The sequence below is a fragment of the Muntiacus reevesi genome, chromosome 10 (assembly GCF_963930625.1).
Source record: "Muntiacus reevesi chromosome 10, mMunRee1.1, whole genome shotgun sequence".
Classification (NCBI taxonomy): Eukaryota; Metazoa; Chordata; class Mammalia; order Artiodactyla; family Cervidae; genus Muntiacus; species Muntiacus reevesi.
The window spans coordinates 75,645,690-75,667,688 of NC_089258.1; the positions used below are offsets into that span (position 1 = coordinate 75,645,690).

Consider the following 21,999-nt stretch of genomic DNA (forward strand, 5'->3'; position numbering starts at 1 on the left):
AATCTGGGAAAAGACAGCAAAAAGATACTGGTGCCAAGTCTAAGCTTGCTCTGTTTGCCACACAACAGGCCAATAATCCAGAGACAAGGTGTTGAGGTAGGGAATATGACTTTATTCAGAAAGCCAGTTGACCAAGAAGATAGCAGACTAAAGTTTCAGAACAACCATCTTATCAGGTTCTTTTGTAGAACAGAGATGGGGGAGGTGAGGAAATTAAAAAAGCAGAATGGGAGAGAACTGAACAAAGGCACTTTAGTTTAACATTCAGGCAGAGTAGCAGGGTTCTGTGAGGCAGACCATTATGTATACTCATAATAGCCAAAGCGATGAAAAGCAAGTCAAAGAAACAGTTCCAACATGGAGTCAGAATTGGCTCTTCCCTGCAATAGGATGATTTGAATTCAGACTGAGTGGAAGTCTATTAACTTATTAACTTATACAGTTAACTTATATAGTCATTATTATTAACTTATATTAAATATTGTATTATTAACTTATATTAACTATTAACTTATATAGTTCAAATCAGAGGATAGAGAAAGTTGAAGACTTCCCAAGTTGAAGGAACTCCAGACAAGGTTAAATCATCAATCAAATCTATTTTGCCAGGGTTGAGAATCTGGTTGGGAAGAAAATGAGAATCTTGCATTGAGGATGGGATATGTCCCCTAAACTTTTGAGAGTCCAGACTTCTCTGAAACTTTTGAACCTATAAAATATCAAACTGTCCCCTATCATACCAACACCTGCACCCAATCTGGCATAGGGATGTTCCCCTTGCTTGAAAATAATGCAGAAGTCTGTGTCAACTAAAGAAAAGATGCACAATGTGGGTGTGCAAGTTGTTTTATCTGGGGCAAGATTAGGATGCAGCGTGGGAGACAGCCCTTCAGATAGTTCTGAGAAACTGCTCCAAAGAGGTAGTGGGAGAAGACCAATGCATATAATTATGGTGAAGGTGGAGTACATGCAATTGAGTGCATATTTTACAAAAGGTTTTCTGCTAGCATGAGGAGCAGATGTCACCATTAAGGGACTTCATGCTTTTCTAGATATGAGGAGATGTAAGGATTGGGATCATGAAATCAGTTCCTGAAAATATCTAACTATCTAAAGACCTGTTCCATCAGTTTTCCTGGAGCACAGAATGTCTCATTCTCCACCCTGAACTCCCTTCAGGGCAGGTCGAAGGTCAACAGCTGCAGCTGCAGAGGATTCCATCTAAGCAGAGGCAGATGGCAAATGTCCTCTGCAAGCACCAAGTTGTAGTGGACACCTGTCACACAAAATGTATACCTCTAAGTTTCTTCCCCTATATTTTGGCCGCTAACTTAAAATAGATTTAAGACACAGAGCTCTCTTAAATTAGAGCCCAGATTGCTGGAGCTTATATGAGAGTAACAGAGCTCTCATTGGAAAAGACCCTGATGCTGGGAAAGACGGAAGACAAAAGGAAGAGAGGGCAGCAGATGAAGAGATGGCTGGAAAGCATCACAGACTCAATGGACATGAACCTGAGAAAACTTCAAGATCTCCAGAGGACAGGGCAGCTTGGCGTGCTGCAGTGCATGGGATCACCAAGAGTCAGACACTGCTTAGTGACTGAACAGCAGCAGAGCTCTACACCAACAGAGCTGTAGGTCCTAGTTAGCTGTTACAACTGAAACCATGGGATATACATGGAACTGGATTCTGAGAGTGCTTTGTCATAAGACTGGATCAGGGCCATAAGACTTGGTAGGAGAGAGTCTATTGTTATGGAATCATTCTCCCAAGACAGAGGAATCAACATTCTGCATGGATGCTAGAAGATAGTAAACATTTTTGTTGGGATTGTTTCCAAAAACAATGAAAATAACGTGATGGTCCATTCTAGGTGAGTTCAGTTCAGTTCAGTTCAGCTGCTCAGTCACGTCTGACTCCTTGCGACTCCATGGACTGCAGCACATCAGGCCTCCCTGTCCATCACCAACTCCTGGAGTTAACTCAAACTCATATCCCTTGAGTCAGTGATGTCATCCAACCATCGCATACTTTGTCGTCCCTTTCTCCTCTCACCTTCAATCTTTCCCAGCATCAGGGTCTTTTCAACTGAGTCAGCTCATCGCATCAGGTGGCTAAAGTATTGGAGTTTCAATGTCAACATCAGTCCTTCCAATGAACATTCAGGACTGATTTCCTTTGAGATGAACTGGATGGATCTCCTTGCAATCCAAGGGACTCAACACCACAGTTCAAAAGCATCAATTCTTTGAAGCTCAGCTTTCTTTATAGTCCAACTCTCATATCCATACATGACTACTGGAAAAGTCATAGCTTTGACTAGATGGACGTTTGTTGGCAAAGTAATGTCTCTGCTTTTTAACATGCTGTCTAGGTTGGTCATAAATTTCCTTCCAAGGAGTAAGGGTCTTTTATTCTATGACTTCAGTCACCATCTGCAGTGATTTTGGATTCCAAAATATAAAGTCTGACACTGCTTCCACTGTTAATCCGTCTATTTGCCATGAAGTGATGGGACTGGATGCCATGATCTTAGTTTTCTGAATGTTGAGCTTTAAGCCAACTTTTTCACTCTCCTTTTTCACTTTCATCAAGAAGCTCTTTAGTTCTTCTTCACTTTCTGCCATAAGGGTGGTGTCATCTGCATATCTGAGGTTATTGATATTTCTCCTGGCAATCTTGATTCTACCTTGTGCTTCATCCAGCCCCGAGTTTCTCATCATGTGCTCTGCATATAAGTTAAATAGGCATGGTGATGGTATGGTGGCCCATTCTAAGTGAATTTTAAATGAAAGAATTGTTGTATCACTTAGTGGAGTAAAGGAAGGAAAGGCTCAGGGAAGTGGGCATTCTGTAACGTACATACTACATGTGTAAGGTCAAATAATTAAGCCCAACAGCAAGGACCAAGGCCTTGGGATGTGCTGGTGAGAAGAGTATCAGAATCACCATGTATTTCAATAATGGCCTTCTCCGCAGGCCAAGGCAATGATGGTAGGAGGGGATAATATAGAAAGAGGTTCACTGATGGCAATTGGCATGATAAGATCTTGAAAAAAATCAAGATCAGATAGCAGTGCCTGGAACAGCTGTATAAAATTGTTATAATAAGCATCAGGAACAGAGTAGCAGATGTGGATACCTGATTTACTAACTGTCAGAGAGATGGCTAATATTATAGAATATAGTTTCTATTCTATTGTGTTATATGGGCAACCTACAAAGGTATTGTCCTCTTTGTACCATCAAAGAAAATAAAAAAAAAAAAGGATGACTGAGAGACTGAAAAAGATTACATTATTGAATATCATAATTCCCTGTTCAAATTCTAAGCAATTTTCAGAAGCCCAGTTTCATCATGGTCTCTCCATGAGAGCGGGCACTCAGAGGAGTCAGGAAATGATTAAGAATCCTTGCCAAGTTTCAGTTTATAATGGGTCCACTAGATTCACAGGTTCATTTAGTAGTTCTTTCTCAGTCCTAGAGTGTATTATTGTAGTTCACATCATGGTAGTTTGTGCAATGCCATTATTATGTCCTTGGTCAGTTTGGGGAGGCCATGGAGAAAGTCCTTCCAGAAATTAGTGCTTTGTTTAATGATCTAAAGGATGCAGACTTGTTGGCTATACAATATCTGCACCAATGACCCAACTGGACACTTGCAGAAACCAGATGGTCCCTGGAAGATAATAGTATCTATTGTAAATATCAGCAAGTAGTAGATTAAGTAAATGTACCTGCTCTGCCAGTGTGGTAACTATACTAGAGCAGATCAACGTGACCTTATATATGTGGAGTCAGGAGTGCAGCTGTTGATTTGGCAAATATTTTTATTCTTTTCTATTCCTACTTGAAAAGAGTGCAGCTGTTGATTTGGCAAATATTTATATTCTTTTCTATTCCTACCTGAAAAGAGAAAGAGAAGCAGTTTTCATTCACATGGAATGGATGATGGTATTAATTTAGGGTTAAAATATAGCTACATTCAGCCACATGTAGTTGAAGAGATTTGGGCATCCCAGAAAAGGTCATGTTGATCCACACTATCACTGATTTTGTACTAACCTGGCTGGATAAGCAAAATGTAGCTAGAATGGGCTTCCCTCATGACTCGGTGTTAGAGGACCTGCCTGCCAATACAGGAGATGCAGTTCAGTCACTGGGTTGGGAAGATCCCTTGCAGAGGGAAACCCACTCCAGTATTCTTGCATGGGAAATCTTATGGACAGACAAGCCTGGTTGGCTAGTATATAATATATAGTTCATGGGGTCGCAAAAGAGTCAATCACCACTTAGTGACTAAACAACAACAAGCTAGAATGTAAGAGGACTAAGTAAACTACATGTGTTACAAAAGGGCAGGAGATACCCTGAAGAAATATTTAGGAGCCTGTCATATCAGGAAAGTTTTAGGAGTCCAGTGATCAGGGGCATGACCTGACGCCCTCTGCAAAGTAAAAGACAAACCGTAGGTATCTTGCATTTCATATGAAAAGAAACAACTATGGTACCCAAAGGTAGTCTTCTTTGGGTTCTAGAGGCAGTAGATGGGGAAGTGCTGCTTGATTCCACTTACCAGGTGACGTGAAATGTTGCTAATATTGAGGGAGGTAAAAAAAACAGAATAAGCCCTTGCAGTGTATCCAAGCTGCAATGCAAACAGCCCTGCATTTTGAATCATAAAACACAGAAGACCCATTACTAGAGGTGTGGATTATGAGAAAAATAAATGCCATGTTGTGCTTCTATCAAGCTTCTTAGGAAAATAGCAAGGCAGTTCCCTGAGGTTCCGGAAGCAAAACTGTGCTGAACCATCCTCTGAAACACGGGGGAGGCCTGTTCTAGCTATGTTTTAGAAAATTGCACTAACTTGACAACTCTGGGCACACTACTGGCCCCTATAGAGATAAACCATCTGGCTTTCAGATATCCAGTGATCATATACTGAGAACTACTCATCATAAGCTCAGTTATGTAAAATCCTTTAGGTTAGATGGTTCGATAGATAGAAGCCATTCATTCATTCAGATTCAAGCTCAAGAAAAAAAGAGGCAGAAGAAAAATTCATGAACAGGAAATCTAGAACAGTATGCCTTCCTACCCTCTTATACCTTTGCTTCTCCTTGACTCATACCAATGGATACATGGGATTTCATTATGACTGGTGAATGCAGAAGGAATAAGCCTAGGCTAGTTTTATAGGTGTGTTGGCTCAGTAACTGGTTATAAATGGAAAAAAGATAGTAGCCACATTACAGTCTCACTTGGCAGGATGCCTTAAAAGATTTTGACCATGTGATCATTCATTTCCTATGAAGAAGAAATGTTTAGAGATTGGATTATAGATGTATTTATGGACAGTGACAAAGGGCCAGGGTGGTTGGTGGTGAACCTGGATGCAAAGAGATTAGAAGATTATGGACAAGAATTCTGGGAAAGACACACGGAGATGAACAAGAATGTGAAGATCTTTGTATTAATCCATCAGGTTAATAGTCACCAAAAACAAACAAACAATAAAATCCACTCACCATGGATTAGGCACAGAACAACCAACTGGACATAATGACTTCCCAGTTTATATCAGTTAGCACCTGTCATCATCCACCCAAGTGACTGTAGTATGAACTTTATTTTCTTTTATTCCTGTTTCTGAAATAACTGATTCTTTTTCTGAGTTTGCCTTATCTCTTTCTTGACTACTTGCACCATTTGGTTAAAATCAGTCAAGAGTAATTAAGACACATTTCTGTTTCCTGACCACCTTGCCCAGGGAAGTAAGCTCACTAAAGACATTATTTACCTTTAAAATGTTAAAAAGATAGTTCCTCTAGAAGTTTCAGCATTGTATAGAGGACATTACTCTCTTTCTTGCCATCTACTGGCAGGCTTCAATTACAACGCCACATTTTAGGTGCATTTTACAGTAGAATTCCACATCTAGGTACCAGTCTTTCTGTTTATTGAAATGGAAATGAATCTCAAATCTCTGAGATTTACGTATCTAATAAAATTGCTCTGCTATATTCTGCTCTGCCTTCACTGTGACACCCAAACTGATTAAAGAGCCTCTACTTAAAACCTTGCTTATCTTGCAAGAGGGAAAAAAAGAGAATATGGCACCCCATCTACTAGTTCTGAAGGTTTTACCCCAACTGATGTTTCAACTCACTCATTTCATTAAGTAGAGCAAGTTGCAAGGTCAAGCCTGATGTACATTGGACTAGGAAAAAGGCATTCTCACAGGGAGGGGCCAGCAAATTGTTTTTAACCATAAGGTACTTTGCTACAATAGAGATAATCATTTTCTATTTTCTATCAGATAAGACAGTCATTTCTTTCTACTTGCATTGACAGGGTGTGTGCTAACTCTCTTCAGTGATATCCAACTCTGTTCGACCCCATGGACTATAGCCCTCCTGGCTTCTCTGCCCATGGGATTCTCCAGGCAAGGATACTGGTGTGGGTTGCCATGCCCTCCTCCAGGCAGTCTTCCCGACCCAATCATCAAACCTTCTGTCTCTTTTGTCTCTTGTGTTGTCAGGAAGTTTCTTTACCATTAGAGCTACCTGAGAAGCCCATTGACAAGATACACACAGGGGGGAAAAAAAAGCATGACCAAGACCACAATTTTTTTTGTATATGCCATGTTTCATTAGCTTTTTATTGAAAAATATTTTATTTACATTAAGAATAATAATTTAATGGACATGTTTTTCACTTTAAGGTGCTCAAGGTGCTCCATTTGCCTGTTTTGAAGAAGTTAATTCTTTGCATAATAGTTTTGGAAACTGTGGTTTTGAAAATTCCCAACCATTACCTTGTGAGCAAAAGTATGTATATAGAAAATGACTGTTTCATTGAGTTATAAAATGTCTCTATTTCTTGTCAGGAGACATAAAATAGTAATGGACAATAAATTGTGTATCTGGGGAATATTTTCAAATAACATTATATATATTTTCCTTTTATGCAATTTAGCTCTCTTTTTTTCTTAATTTTTTCCCCCCTGTTAGTAAGGAGACTAAGAGAAGTTTGGTGTTTACTACTGAAGGCAGAAAGTGGGCTCAGTGCAGAGGGAACAGATGGAATCACTCATCTCCTAAACTGAGAGACACCTTCCCTGCCATCTCTTTGTAGCCCACTCCAAGTCACCAATATATCCCTATAAGGAACTGGTACACATTTCTACACCCTAGCTTTTGCATTGCTGCCTGAGAGTCAGGTCCCCAGGTCACCTGATTCTGATACCCAAAGGGACTTCCATTCACAAACCCCACAGGAATGTAGCAAACAAAGGAGTTCTTAGAAGGAGCAGGCAGAAATGCTCATCTCCTTGTCTTCCCTGGAAAAGAGTCCATATGCATACTTTAAAAGCTGTTGACTGAGGGTCAGGCTTCTAATTTTAAAAGTTTCTGATTTAATCCCGTCCAGGGACTTGGAATGCCAGCAGTCTCCTCCTTTAGCATCTCCTTGTCACCTAATCCAAATCACCATTATCGCCTGCTGGAAGCTTATACACATGTCTGCACCACAGTTTTTGCAGTTAACACCCAGGGAACAGGCTTCCAAACTACTTGACACTGTTAGTCAATGGCACTTCCATTAACGAGTCCCACACTGTTAAGCACTTCTTAATGGACATAGGAGCACTCCTACACATACACACTCTGATGCTATACCCCCAGCCCATGTACAGAAGGAGCAGGCAAAAATGTCCATTACCCTGTTTCTCCCTGAAGAGAGAAGTACTAGCGTGTACTGTATATAATATATAGAAAATCTGAACTGACTAATAACAAATAAGATTGAACTGGCAATCAAAACATCTGAATGAACAAGTCCACTGGTGAATTCTACCAAACATTAAAAAAAAAAAAAAAAAGGATTAACTAAAATCTTCTAAAAATTAGAAGAGAACACTTCCAAAATCATTTTTCAATGCTAGCATTTCCCTAATACCAAAGACAGACAAGGGCATTACCAGAAGAGAAATAAGAGGCCAATATCCTCAATGAACATAGATGAAAAAATTTACAAAATAGCAAATTTAACAATACTTTAAAAGGAACATAAACCATGATCCAGTGGGTAATATTCAGGGGATGTAAGGATGGTTTCATATCCGCCAATTGATTGACGTGATACACCATATTAATAAAAAAAAAGTTATAAGAAATATATGATCATCTCAGTAGGTATAGATAAAGCATTTGACAAAATTCAACATCCTTTCATTATAATAACTCTCTTCACATTAGTGTAGAAAGACTATACCTCAACATAAAGAAAGCAATAAATGGAAAATCCACAATTAACACTATACTTAGCGGTAATAGCTGGTAGTATTAACCCTGAGATCAAGATCATGGCAATAATGCCTTCCCTTGTCAATTCTGTTTGCTATAATACTGCTGTACTAATCAAAATGAACTCATAGAAACAGAGAGTAGAAAAGTAATTGCCAGTGGAAAACAGAAATTGGTAAAATGATACAGGCTTTCAGTTGTAAGATGAATAAGATCTGAAGATCTAATGTATAACATGGTGAGAACACTATATGATTATTATATAATTAGGCAATAGAATTATATAATTATTATATAAATGAAATTTGTTGAGAGTAGAACTTAAATGTATTCACACACAAAAATAGGATAAATATGTGAAATGATGAATGTATTAATTCACCTAACAGGGTGAATCATTTCACAATGTAAAGTGAAAGTGAAAGTCGCTCAGTCGTGTCCTACTCTTCGTAACCCCATGGACTATACAGTCCATGGAATTCTCCAGACTAGAATATTGGAGTGGGTAGCCTTTCCCTTATGCAGGAGATCTTCCCAACCCAGGGATCGAACCCAAGTCTCTCATATTGCAGGTGGATTCTTTACCAGCTGAGCTACAAGGGAAGTCCAGGAATACTGGAATGGGTAGCCTATCTCTTCTCCAGTGGATCTTCCCGACCCAGGAATTGAACCGGGGTCTCCTGCATTGCAGGTGAATTCTTTACCAACTGAGCTGTCACGAAAGACCCTCACAATGTATACATGTATCACAGCATCAAGTTGTACACTTTAAATATTTTATAATCTTATTTGTCAACTCTACCTCAGTAAAGCTAGGAAATGATAGCAGCGGGTAAGTTCTGGAAATCTACTATACAACTTAATTCCTATAGCTTTTAAAAATACGTTATTATATACTTAAACTTTTCCCCAAAGTTAAACCTTTTATTAACTGTTCTTACCACATCCACAAAATAATGATTATAATACAAAGGGCAAGAGGAAACTTTGGGAAGTGATGGATATGTTTATGTCCTTGATGATGCTAATAATTTCACGGGCATGTCCTTATCACCAAATTCATCAAGTTTTACACATAGGTAGATTTCTGGTGGTGACTATACTTTAAGGTGGCTTAAAGAATAGTAACAGAGCCAGATTCAAGAACCAAAAGAGGACATAAAGACGATGTTGATTAAAAAAAAAAAAAAAATGAACAGAGTGAGAAGAACATGTTTAAAAAAACTCAGATAAACTCAAGTGCTCCAGAGAGAAGTAGGACTTTCTTTAACTCCCAGGGCAAAATCAGAAGGAGAAAAAAAAAAAAAAAGTAAAACCCTTAGGTAAGCACCACACTCAGCATGGCTAGAAAGCAACTTGGTTCCTTTATGAAAACTACAAATGGCTGAAGAAGGTGTTTAGTTCAATGGAACTAAGACAGTACCCTCCACAACCTGCCTCCACGTGAGTCTGCTATGGATTAATTATGATGTGTCAAGAATGCAGAATTTCCCACATGCCCCAACACTGGAAAACTAACAGATTAAAAGACAAAGTCTGGAATCATGAAGTGAATGCTGATGAAGGACGATCTCATGAAGAGAGCCTGATAATCTCTAAAAGATGGAATACAATCAGCCACAGCTTATTAGAAAGCAATTGAGTACAGACGGAGTTACACCACAGTGGATGCCCACAGAGGCAGAAGGTGGTGGTAAGTCAGTCTCAATCTCTCTCTGATGACCAGATGTATGTGTGCCACCCTTGGTCTAAGATATGGAAGAAGGAAAAGAAAAGGTGGAAGGAACTGTGAAAGTTAGCAAGCATGACTTACATGAACTTCATCCGCGATGATGGTAGTATATGAATTTTCCCAAAATAAAATCACTAGATGAGACTGGAATTCAATAGCTCAATTCATCTGCTTTCAGCAGATTCCAGGAATTCAAGCAGATTGTCAGTTCCAAGAATTCAATGATAAATGCAAATTTTGAGAGAATGTACTTTGGAAAAGGACTTTGAATTTCAATAGACAGACTAGAAAAAGATCTATCATGTAAAGCTGGTTTAAGATATTTTGAGATACATTCTATACGAAGAGAATAGAGCAACAATAAAAAGAATTATTTCAATCTGAGAAACAAGAAAAATGAGACTGGAAGGAAGAGAAACTTGGAAAAAGATTTGGAAATGGAATCCCTCTCTCATTTCAATCTTCACATCTTGATGCGTGCATGCTCAGTCATGTCTGACTCTTTTGCAACCTCATGGACTGTAGCTCGCCAGGTTCCTCTGTCCATGAAATTTTCCATACACGAATACTGGAGTGAATACAAAAACAAGACCCCTATTATGTTGTCTACAAGAGACCCACCTCGAAACAAGGGACACATACAGACTAAAAGTGAAGGGCTGGAAAAAGTTATTCCATGCAAATAGAGACCAAAAGAAAGCAGGAGTAGCAATACTCATATCAGATAAAATAGACTTCGAAACAAAGGCTGTGAAAAGAGACAAAGAAGGTCACTACATAGTGATCAGAGGATCAACTCAAGAAGAAGATATAACAATTACAAATATATATGCACCCAACATAGGAGTACTGCAATATGTAAGACAAATGTTAACAAGTATGAAAGGGAAAATTAACAATAACACAACTATAGTGGGAGACTTTAATATCCCATTCACACCTATGGATAGATCAACTAAACAGAAAATTAACAAGGAAACACAAACTTTGTATCTAGCTGATACAATAGATCAGCTAGACCTATTGATATCTACAGGACATTTCACCCCAAAACAATGAATTTCACCTTTTTCTCAAGTGCACATGGAACCTTATCCAGGATAGATCACATCCTGGACCATAAATCTAGCCTTGATAAATTCAAAAAAATGAAATCATTCCCAGCATCTTTTCTGACCACAATGCAGTAAGATTAGATCTCAATTACAGGAGAAAAACTATTAAAAATTCCAACATATGGCAGATGAAAAACACACTGCTGAATAACCAATATATCACAGAATAAATCAAAAAAGAAATCAAAATATGCATAGAAAGGAAAGAAGATGAAAACACAGCAACCCAAAACCTGTGGGATACTGTAAAAGCAGTGCTAAGGGGAAGGTTCATAGCAATACAGGCTTACCTCAGAAATGAGGAAAAAGTCAAATAAATAAGCTAACTCTACACCTAAAGCATCTAGAAAAGGAAGAAATTAAGGACCCCAGGGTTAGGAGAAGGAAAGAAATCTTAAAAATCAGGGCAGAAATAAATGAAAAAGAAACAAAGAGACCATAGGAAAAATAAAAAAAGCCAAAAGCTGGTTCTTTGAGAAGATAAATAAAATTGACAAACCATTATCCAGGCTCATTAAGAAACAAAGGGAGAAAGATCAAATCAATAAAATTAGAAATGAAAATGGAACGATCACAACAGACAACACAAAAATACAAAGGATCATAAGAGATTACTATCAGCAACTATATGCCAATAAAATGGACAACTTGGAAGAAATGGACAAATTCTTAGAAAAGTACAACTTTCCAAAACTGAACAAGGAAGAAATAGAAAATCTTAACAGACCCATCAACAGCACGGAAATCGAAACTGTAATCAGAAATCTTCCAGCAAACAAAAGCCCAGAACCAGAAGGCTTCCCAGGTGAATTCTACCAAAAATTTAGAGAAGACTTAACAACTATCCTATTCAAACTCTTCCAGAAAATTGCAGAGGAAGGTAAATTTCCAAACTCATTCTATAAGAGCACCATCACCTTAATAATAAAACTTGACAAAAACGCCACCAAAAAAAAAAAAAAACAAAAAAAAACAAAAAAACCAACCACACACACACACAAAAGCAGGCCAATAACACTGATGAACATAGATGCAAAAATCCTTAGCAAAATTCTAGCAAACAGAATCCAACAACATATTTAAAAGATCATACATCATGAATGACCAAGTGGGCTTTATCCCAGGGATGCAAGGATTCTTCAATATCTGCAAATCAATCAATGTAATACACCACATTAACAAATTAAAAAATAAAAGCCATATGATTATCTCAACAGATACAGAAAAAGCCTTTGATAAAATTCAATATCCATTTATGATAAAAACCCTCCAGAAAGCAGGAATAGAAGGAACATACCTCAACATAGTAAAAGCTATATATGACAAACCGTCAGCAAACATTATCCTCAAGGGTGAAAAATTGAAAGAATTTTCCCTAAAGTTAGGAACAAGACAAGGGTGCCCACTCTAACCAATACTATTTAACATAATGTTGGAAGTTTTAACCACAGCAATCAGGGAAGATAAAGAAATAAAAGGAATCCAGATTGGAAAAGAAGAAGTAAAACTCTCACTGTTTGCAGATGACATGATCCTTTACATAGAAAACCCTAAAGACTCCACCAGAAAATTACTAGAGCTAATCAATGAACATAGTAAAGTTGCAGGATATCAAATCAACACACAGAAATCCCTTGCATTCCTATACACTAACAATGAGAAAATAGAGAAATTAAGGAAACAATTCCATTCACCATTGGAACGAAAAGAATAAAATACTTAGGAATATATCTACCTAAAGAAACAAAAGACCTATTCATAGAAAACTATAAAACACTGATGAAAGAAATCAAAGAGGACACAAATCGATGGAGAAATATACCAAGTTCATGGATTGGAAGAATCAATATAGTGAAAATGAGTATACTATGCAAAGCAATCTATAGATTCAATGCAATCCCTATCAAGCTACCAACGGTATTTTTCACAGAACTAGAACAAATAATTTCACAATTTGTATGGAAATACAAAAAACCATGAATAGTCAAAGCAATCTTGAGAAAGAAGAATGTAACTGGAGGAATCAACCTGCCTGGCTTCAGGCTCTACTACAAAGCCACAGTCATCAAGACAGTATGGTACTGGCACAAAGACAGAAATATAGATCAATGGAACAGAATAGAAAGTCCAGAGATAAATCCATGTACCTATGGATACCTTATCTTTGACAAAGGAGGAAAGAATATACAATGGAGAAAAGACAATCTCTTTAACAAGCAGTGCTGGGAAAACTGGTCAACCACTTGTAAAAGAATGAAACTAGAACACTTTCTAACACCATACACAAAAATAAACTCAAAATGGATTAAAGATCTGAATGTAAGACCAGAAACTATAAAACTCCTAGAGGGAACATAGGCAAAACACTCTCCAACATAAATCACAGCAAGATCCTAAATGACCCACCTCCCAGAATATTGGAAATAAAAGCAAAAATAAACAAATGGGACCTAATTAAATTTAAAAGCTTCTGCACAACAAAGGAAACTACAAGTAAGGTGAAAAGACGGCCTTCAGAATGGGAGAAAATAATAGCAAATGAAGCAACTGACAAAGAATTAATCTCAAAGATATACAAGCAACTCCTGTAGCTCAATTCCAGAAAAAAAAATGACCCAATCAAAAAATGGGCCAAAGAACTAAACAAACGTTTCTCCAAAGAAGACATACAGATGACTAACAAATACATGAAAAGATGCTCAACATCACTCATTATCAGAGAAATGCAAATCAAAACCTCAATGAGGTACTGTTACATGCCAGTCAGGATGGCTGCTATCCAAAATCTGCAAGCAATAAATGCTGGAGAGGGTGTGGAGAAAAAGGAACCCTCTTACGCTATTGGTGGGAATGCAAACTAGTATGGCCACTATGGAGACTAGTGTGGAGATTCCTTAAAACTGGAAATAGAACTGCCATATGACCCAGCAATCCCACAGCTGGGCATACACACTGAGGAAACCAGAATTGAAAGAGACACGTTCACCCCAATGTTCATCGTAGCTCTGTTTATAATAGCCAGTACATGGAAGCAACCTAGATGTCCATCAGCAGACGAATGAATAAAAAAGCTGTGGTACATATACACAATGGAGTATTACTCAGCCATTAAGAAGAATACATTTTAGTCAGTTCTAATGAGGTGGATGATATTGGAGCCTATTTTACAGAGTGAAGTAGGCCAGAAAGAAAAACATCAATACAGTATACTAACGCACATATATAGAATTTAGAAAGATGGTTAAGTGGGCCTTAGAAAGCATCACTACGAACAAAGCTAGTGGATGTGATGGAATTCCAGTTGAGCTATTTCAAATCCTGGAAGATGATGCTGTGAAAGTGCTGCACTCAATATGCCAGCAAATTTTGAAAACTCAGCAGTGGCCACAGGACTGGAAAAGGTCAGTTTTCATTCCAATCCCTAAGAAAGGCAATCCCAAAGAATGCTCAAACTACCGCACAATTGCACTCATCTTACATGCTAGTAAGGTATTGCTCAAAATTCTCCAAGCCAGGCTTCAGCAATACGTTAACTTCCAGATGTTCAAGCTGGTTTCATTAAAGGCAGAGGAAACAGAGATCAAACTGCCAATATCCGCTGGATCATCAAAAAAGCAAGAGAGTTCCAGAAAAACATCTATTTCTGCTTTATTGACTACACTAAAGCCTTCGACTGTGTGGATCACAATAAACTGTGGGAAATTCTGAAGGAGATGGGCATACCAGACCACCTGACCTGCCTCTTGAGAAACCTGTATGCAGGTCAGGAAGCAATAGTTAGAACTGGACATGGAAAAACAGATTGGTTCCAAATAGGAAAAGGAGTAGGTCAAGGCTGTATATTGTCACCCTGCTTATTTAACTTATATACAGAGTACATCATGAGAAATGCTGGGCTGGAAGAAGCACAAGCTGGAATCAAGATTGCCGTAAGAAATATCTATACCTTCAGATATGCAGATGACTCCACCCTTATGGCAGAAAGTGAAGAGGAACTAAAAAGCCTCTTGATGAAAGTGAAAGAGGAGAGTGAAAAAGTTGGCTTAAAGCTCAACATTCAGAAAACTAAGATCATGACATCTGGTCCCATCACCTCATGGAAAATAGGTGGGGTGACAGTGGAAACAGTGTCAGACTTTATTTTTTGGGGTTCCAAAGTCACTGCAGATGGTGACTGCAGCCATGAAATCACAAGATGGTTACTCCTTGGAAGGAAAGTTATGACCAACCTAGACAGCATTTTATTTATTTATTTATTTTTTTTTTAATATTATTTTATTAGTTGGAGGCCAATCACTTTACAACATTTCAGTGGGTTTTGTCATACATTGACACGAATCAGCCATATAGTTACACGTATTCCCCATCCTGATCCCCCCTCCCACCTCCCTCCCCACCCGACTCCTCAGGGTCCTCCCAGTGCACCAGGCCCGAGCACCTGACTCATGTATCCCACCTGGGCTGGTGGTCCGTTTCACCATAGATAATATACATGCTGTTCTTTCAAAACATCCCACCCTCACGTTCTCCCCCAGAGTTCAAAAGTCTGTTCTGTACTTCTGTGTCTCTTTTTCTGTTTTGCATATAGGGTTATCGCCACCATCTATCTAAATTCCGTATATATGTGTTAGTATACTGTAATGTTCTTTATCTTTCTGGCTTACTTCACTCTGTATAATGGGCTCCAGTTTCATCCATCTCATTAGAACTGATTCAAATGAATTCTTTTTAACGGCTGAGTAATATTCCATGGTGTATATGTACCACAGCTTCCTTATCCATTCATCTGTTGATGGGCATCTGGGTTGCTTCCATGTCCTGGCTATTATAAACAGTGCTGTGATGAACACTGGGGTGCACGTGTCTCTTTCAGATCTGGATTCCTCAGTGTGTATGCCTAGAAGTGGTATTGCTGGGTCATATGGCAGTTCTATTTCCAGTTTTTTAAGAAATCTCCACACTGTTTTCCGTAGTGGCTGTACTAGTTTGCATTCCCACCAACAGTGTAAGAGGGTTCCCTTTTCTCCACACCCTCTCCAGCATTTATTGCTTGTAGACTTTTGGATAGCAGCCATCCTGACTGGCGTGTAATGGTACCTCATTGTGGTTTTGATTTGCATTTCTCTGATGATGAGTGATGTTGAGCATCTTTTCATGTGTTTGTCAGCCATCTGTATGTCTTCTTTGGAGAAATGTCTGCTTAGTTCTTTGGCCCATTTTTTGATTGGGTCGTTTATTTTTCTGGAATTGAGCTTCAGGAGTTGCTTGTATATTTTTGAGATTAATCCTTTGTCTGTTTCCTCATTTGTTATTATTTTCTCCCAATCTGAGGGCTGTCTTTTCACCTTACTTATAGTTTCCTTTGTTATGCAAAAGCTTTTAATTTTCATTAGGTCCCATTTGTTTATTTTTGCTTTTATTTCCAATATTCTGGGAGGTGGGTCATAGAAGATCTTGCTGTGATTTATGTCAGAGAGTGTTTTGCCTATGTTCTCCTCTAGGAGTTTTATAGTTTCTGGTCTTACATTTAGATCTTTAATCCATTTTGAGTTTATTTTTGTGTATGGTGTTAGAAAGTGTTCTAGTTTCATTCTTTTACAAGTGGTTGACCAGTTTTCCCAGCACCACTTGTTAAAGAGATTGTCTTTTTTCCATTGTATATCCTTGCCTCCTTTGTCAAAGATGAGGTGTCCATAGGTATGTGGATTTATCTCTGGGCTTTCTATTCTGTTCCATTGATCTATATTTCTGTCTTTGTGCCAGTACCATACTGTCTTGATGACTGTGGCTTTGTAGTAGAGTCTGAAGCCAGGCAGGTTGATTCCTCCAGTTCCATTCTTCTTTCTCAAGATTACTTTGGCTATTCGAGGTTTTCTGTATCTCCATACAAATTGTGAAATTATTTGTTCTAGTTCTGTGAAAAATACCGTTGGTAGCTTGATAGGGATTGCGTTGAATCTATAGATTGCTTTGGGTAGAATAGCCATTTTGACAATATTGATTCTTCCAATCCATGAACACGGTATGTTTCTCCATCTGTTTGTGTCCTCTTTGATTTCTTTCATCAGTGTTTTATAGTTTTCTATGTATAGGTCTTTTGTTTCTTTAGGTAGATATACTCCTAAGTATTTTATTCTTTTTGTTGCAATGGTGAATGGTATTGTTTCCTTAATTTCTCTTTCTGTTTTTTCATTGTTAGTGTATAGGAATGCAAGGGATTTCTGTGTGTTAATTTTATATCCTGCAACTTTACTATATTCATTGATTAGCTCTAGTAATTTTCTGGAAGAGTCTTTAGGGTTTTCTATGTAGAGGATCATGTCATCTGCAAACAGCGAGAGTTTCACTTCTTCTTTTCCTATCTGGATTCCTTTTATGTCTTTTTCTGCTCTGATTGCTGTGGCCAAAACTTCCAACACTATGTTGAATAGTAGTGGTGAGAGTGGGCATCCTTGTCTCGTTCCTGATTTCAGAGGAAATGCTTTCAATTTTTCACCATTGAGGGTGATGCTTGCTGTGGGTTTGTCATATATAGCTTTTATTATGTTGAGGTATGTTCCTTCTATTCCTGCTTTCTGGAGAGTTTTAATCATAAATGAGTGCTGAATTTTGTCAAAGGCTTTCTCTGCATCTATTGAGATAATCATATGGTTTTTATCTTTCAATTTGTTAATGTGGTGTATTACGTTGATTGATTTGCGGATATTAAAGAATCCTTGCATTCCTGGGATAAAGCCCACTTGGTCATGGTGTATGATTTTTTTAATATGTTGTTGGATTCTGTTTGCTAGAATTTTGTTAAGGATTTTTGCATCTATGTTCATCAGTGATATTGGCCTGTAGTTTTCTTTTTTTGTGGCATCTTTGTCTGGTTTTGGAATTAGGGTGATGGTGGCCTCATAGAATGAGTTTGGAAGTTTACCTTCTTCTGCAATTTTCTGGAAGAGTTTGAGTAAGATAGGTGTTAGCTCTTCTCTAAATTTTTGGTAGAATTCAGCTGTGAAGCCATCTGGTCCTGGGCTTTTGTTTGCTGGAAGATTTCTGATTACAGTTTCGATTTCCTTGCTTGTGATGGTTCTGTTAAGATCTTCTATTTCTTCCTGGTTCAGTTTTGGAAAGTTATACTTTTCTAAGAATTTGTCCATTTCATCCAAGTTGTCCATTTTATTGGCATAGAGCTGCTGGTAGTAGTCTCTTATGATCCTTTGTATTTCAGTGTTGTCTGTTGTGATCTCACCCTTTTCATTTCTTATTTTGTTAATTTGGTTCTTCTCTCTTTGTTTCTTAATGAGTCTTGCTAATGGTTTGTCAATTTTGTTTATTTTTTCAAAAAACCAGCTTTTAGCTTTGTTGATTTTTGCTATGGTCTCTCTAGTTTCTTTCACATTTATTTCTGCCCTAATTTTTAAGATTTCTTTCCTTCTGCTAACCCTGGGGTTCTTCATTTCTTCCTTCTCTAATTGCTTTAGGTGTAGAGTTAGGTTATTTATTTGGCTTTTTTCTTGTTTCTTAATGTGTGCCTGTAATGCTATGAACCTTCCCCTTAGCACTGCTTTTACAGTGTCCCATAGGTTTTGGGTTGTTGTGTTTTCATTTTCATTTATTTCTATACATACTTTGATTTCTTTTTTGATTTCTTCTATGATTTGTTGGTTATTCAGAAGCATGTTATTTAGCCTCCATATGTTAGAATTTTTAACAATTTTTTTCCTGTAATTGAGATCTAATCTTACTGCACTGTGGTCAGAAAAGATGACTGGAATGATTTCAATTTTTTTGAATTTTCCAAGACCAGATTTATGGCCCAGGATGTGATCTATTCTGGAGAAGGTTCCGTGTGCACTTGAGAAAAAGGTGAAGTTGATTGTTTTGGGGTGAAATGTCCTATAGATATCAATTAGGTCTAGCTGGTCCATTGTATCATTTAAGGTTTGTGTTTCCTTGTTGATTTTCTGTTTAGTTGATCTATCCATGTTTGTGAGTGGGGTATTAAAGTCTCCCACTATTATTGTGTTACTATTAATTTCCTCTTTCATACTCGTTAGTGTTTGCCGTACATATTGCGGTGCTCCTATGTCGGGTGCATATATATTTATAATTGTTATATCTTCTTCTTGGATTGATCCTTTGATCATTATGTAGTGTCCTTCTTTGTCTCTTTTCACATCCTTTATTTGGAAGTCTATTTTATCTGATATGAGTATTGCGACTCCTGCTTTCTTTTGGTCTCCATTTGCGTGAAATATTTTTTTCCAGCCCTTCACTTTCAGTCTGTATGTGTCCCTTGTTTTGAGGTGGGTCTCTTGTAGACAGCATATATAGGGGTCTTGTTTTTGTATCCATTCAGCCAATCTTTGTCTTTTGGTTGGGGCATTCAACCCATTTACATTTAAGGTAATTATTGATAGGTGTGGTCCCGTTGTCATTTACTTTGTTGTTTTGGGTTCACGTTTATACAACCTTTCTGCATTTCCTGTCTAGAGAAGATCCTTTAGCATTTGTTGAAGAGCTGGTTTGGTGGTGCTGAATTCTCTCAGCTTTTGCTTGTCTGTAAAGCTTTTGAATTCTCCTTCATATCTGAATGAGATCCTTGCTGGGTACAGTAATCTAGGTTGTAGGTTATTCTCTTTCATTACTTTCAGTATGTCCTGCCATTCCCTTCTGGCCTGGAGGGTTTCTATTGATAGATCAGCTGTTATCCTTATAGGAATCCCTTTGTGTGTTATTTGTTGTTTCTCCCTTGCTGCTTTTAGTATTTGTTCTTTGTGTTTGATCTTTGTTAATTTGATTAATATGTGTCTTGGGGTGTTTCGCCTTGGGTTTATCCTGTTTGGGACTCTCTGGGTTTCTTGGACTTGGGTGGCTATTTCCTTCCCCATTTTAGGGAAGTTCTCAGCTATTATCTCCTCGAGTATTTTCTCATGGCCTTTCTTTTTGTCTTCTTCTTCTGGGACTCCTATGATTCGAATGTTGGGGCGTTTCACATTGTCCCAGAGGTCCCTGAGGTTGTCCTCATTTCTTTTGATCCTTTTTTCTTTTTTCCTCTCTGCTTCATTTATTTCCACCATTTTATCTTCTACCTCACTTATCCTATCTTCTGTCTCCGTTATTCTACTCTTGGTTCCCTCCAGAGTGTTTTTGATCTCATTCATTGCATTATTCATTTTTAATTGACTCTTTTTTATTTCTTCTAGATCTTTATTAAACATTTCTTGCATCTTTTCAATCTTTGTCTCCAGGCTATTTATCTGTACCTCCATTTTGCTTTCAAGATTTTGGATCATTTTTATTATCATTATTCTAAATTCTTTTTCAGGTAGATTCCCTATCTCCTCCTCTTTTGTTTGACTTGGTGGGCTTTTTTCATGTTCCTTTACCTGTTGGGTATTTCTCTGCCTTTTCATCTTGTTTAGATTGCTGTGTCTGGAGTGGGCTTTCTGTATTCTGCAGGTCTGTGGTTCCTTTTATTGTGGAGGTTTTACCCAGTGGGTGGGGTTAGACGATTGGCTTGTCAAGGTTTCCTGATTAGCTAAGCTTGCGTCAGTGTTCTGGTGTGCGGATCTTGATTTCTTCTCTTTGGATAGCAATGGAGTGCCCAGTAATGAGTTTTGAGATGGGTCTATGTGTTAGGTGTGACCTTGGGCTGTCTGTATGTTGACGTTCAGGGCAATGTTCCTGCGTTGCTGGAGAATTTGCGTGGTATGTCGTGCTCTAAAACTTATTGGCTCTTGGGTGGTGGTTGGTTTCGGTGCAGGTATGGAGGCTTTTGTACGGTCACTTATTACTTAAAGATCCATGTAGTCAGGAGTTTTCTGGTGTTCTCAGGTTTTGGGCTTAAGTCTCCTGCTTCTGGATTTCAGTTTTATTCTTCCTGTAGTCTCAGGACTTCTCCAACTATACAACACTGATAATAAAACTTCTATGTTAATGGTGGAAAGTTTCTCCCCCGTTAGGGATACCCAGAGAGGTTCACCGAGTTACATGGAGAAGAGGAGAGGGAGGAGGGAGATAGAGATGGGCAGGAGGAGAAAGAGGGGGACTCAAGAGGAGAGAGACAGATCTACGAAGTTGTCTGATCCCAGAGTGTTCTCCATAGCCCAGACACCCACAAAGATTCACAGAATTGGATTGGGAAGAGAAGGGGAAAGGAGGAAATAGAGGTGTTCTCCTTTCGAAGACAATGGGCTGCTTTTCTGGGTGCCTGGTGACCTCAGCTAGCGATCAGAAGTTGTTTTGTGAAGTTTGCTCTGCGTTCAGTTATTTTTTTGATGAATTTCTAGGAGAGAAAGTGGTCTCTCCGTCCTACTCCTCCGCCATCTTGGCTCCTCCTCCTGGACAGCATCTAGACAGCATTTTAAAAAGCAGAGACATTACTTTGCCAACAAAGGTCTGTCTGGTCAAGGCTATGGTTTTTCCAGTGGTCATGTATGGATGAGAGAGTTGGACTGTGAAGAAAGCAGAGAGCTGAAAAATTGATACTTTTGAACTGTGGTGTTGGAGAAGACTCTTGAGAGTCCCTTGGGCTGCAAGGAGACCAACCAGTCCATCCTAAAGGAGATCAGTTCTGGGTGTTCATTGGAAGGACTGATGTTGAAGCTGAAACCCCAATACTTTGGCAACCTCCTGCAAAGAGTTGACTCGTTGTAAAAGACCCTGATGCTGGGAGGGATTGGGGGCAGGAGGAGAAGGGAACGACAGAGGATGAGATGGCTGGATGGGATCACCGACTCGATGGGTATGAGTTTGAGCAAACTCCGGGAGTTTGTGGTGGACAGGGAGGCCTGGCGTGCTGCGATTCATGGGGTCGCAAAGAGTCAGACACGACTGAGCGGCTGAACTG

The 21,999-nt window shown here is 38.5% G+C and overlaps 1 protein-coding gene across 1 annotated transcript in view; it reads left to right on the forward strand.

The window, feature by feature from the left end:
• LOC136176389 (disintegrin and metalloproteinase domain-containing protein 18-like) overlaps positions 1 to 21,999 on the forward strand; it is a 101,483-nt gene that overhangs the window by 55,048 nt on the left and 24,436 nt on the right. Inside the window, exon 17 of the mRNA XM_065946539.1 lies at positions 6,731 to 6,836. Coding sequence (XP_065802611.1) covers positions 6,731 to 6,836 — 106 coding nt within the window. The remainder of the gene's footprint in view (positions 1 to 6,730; positions 6,837 to 21,999) is intronic.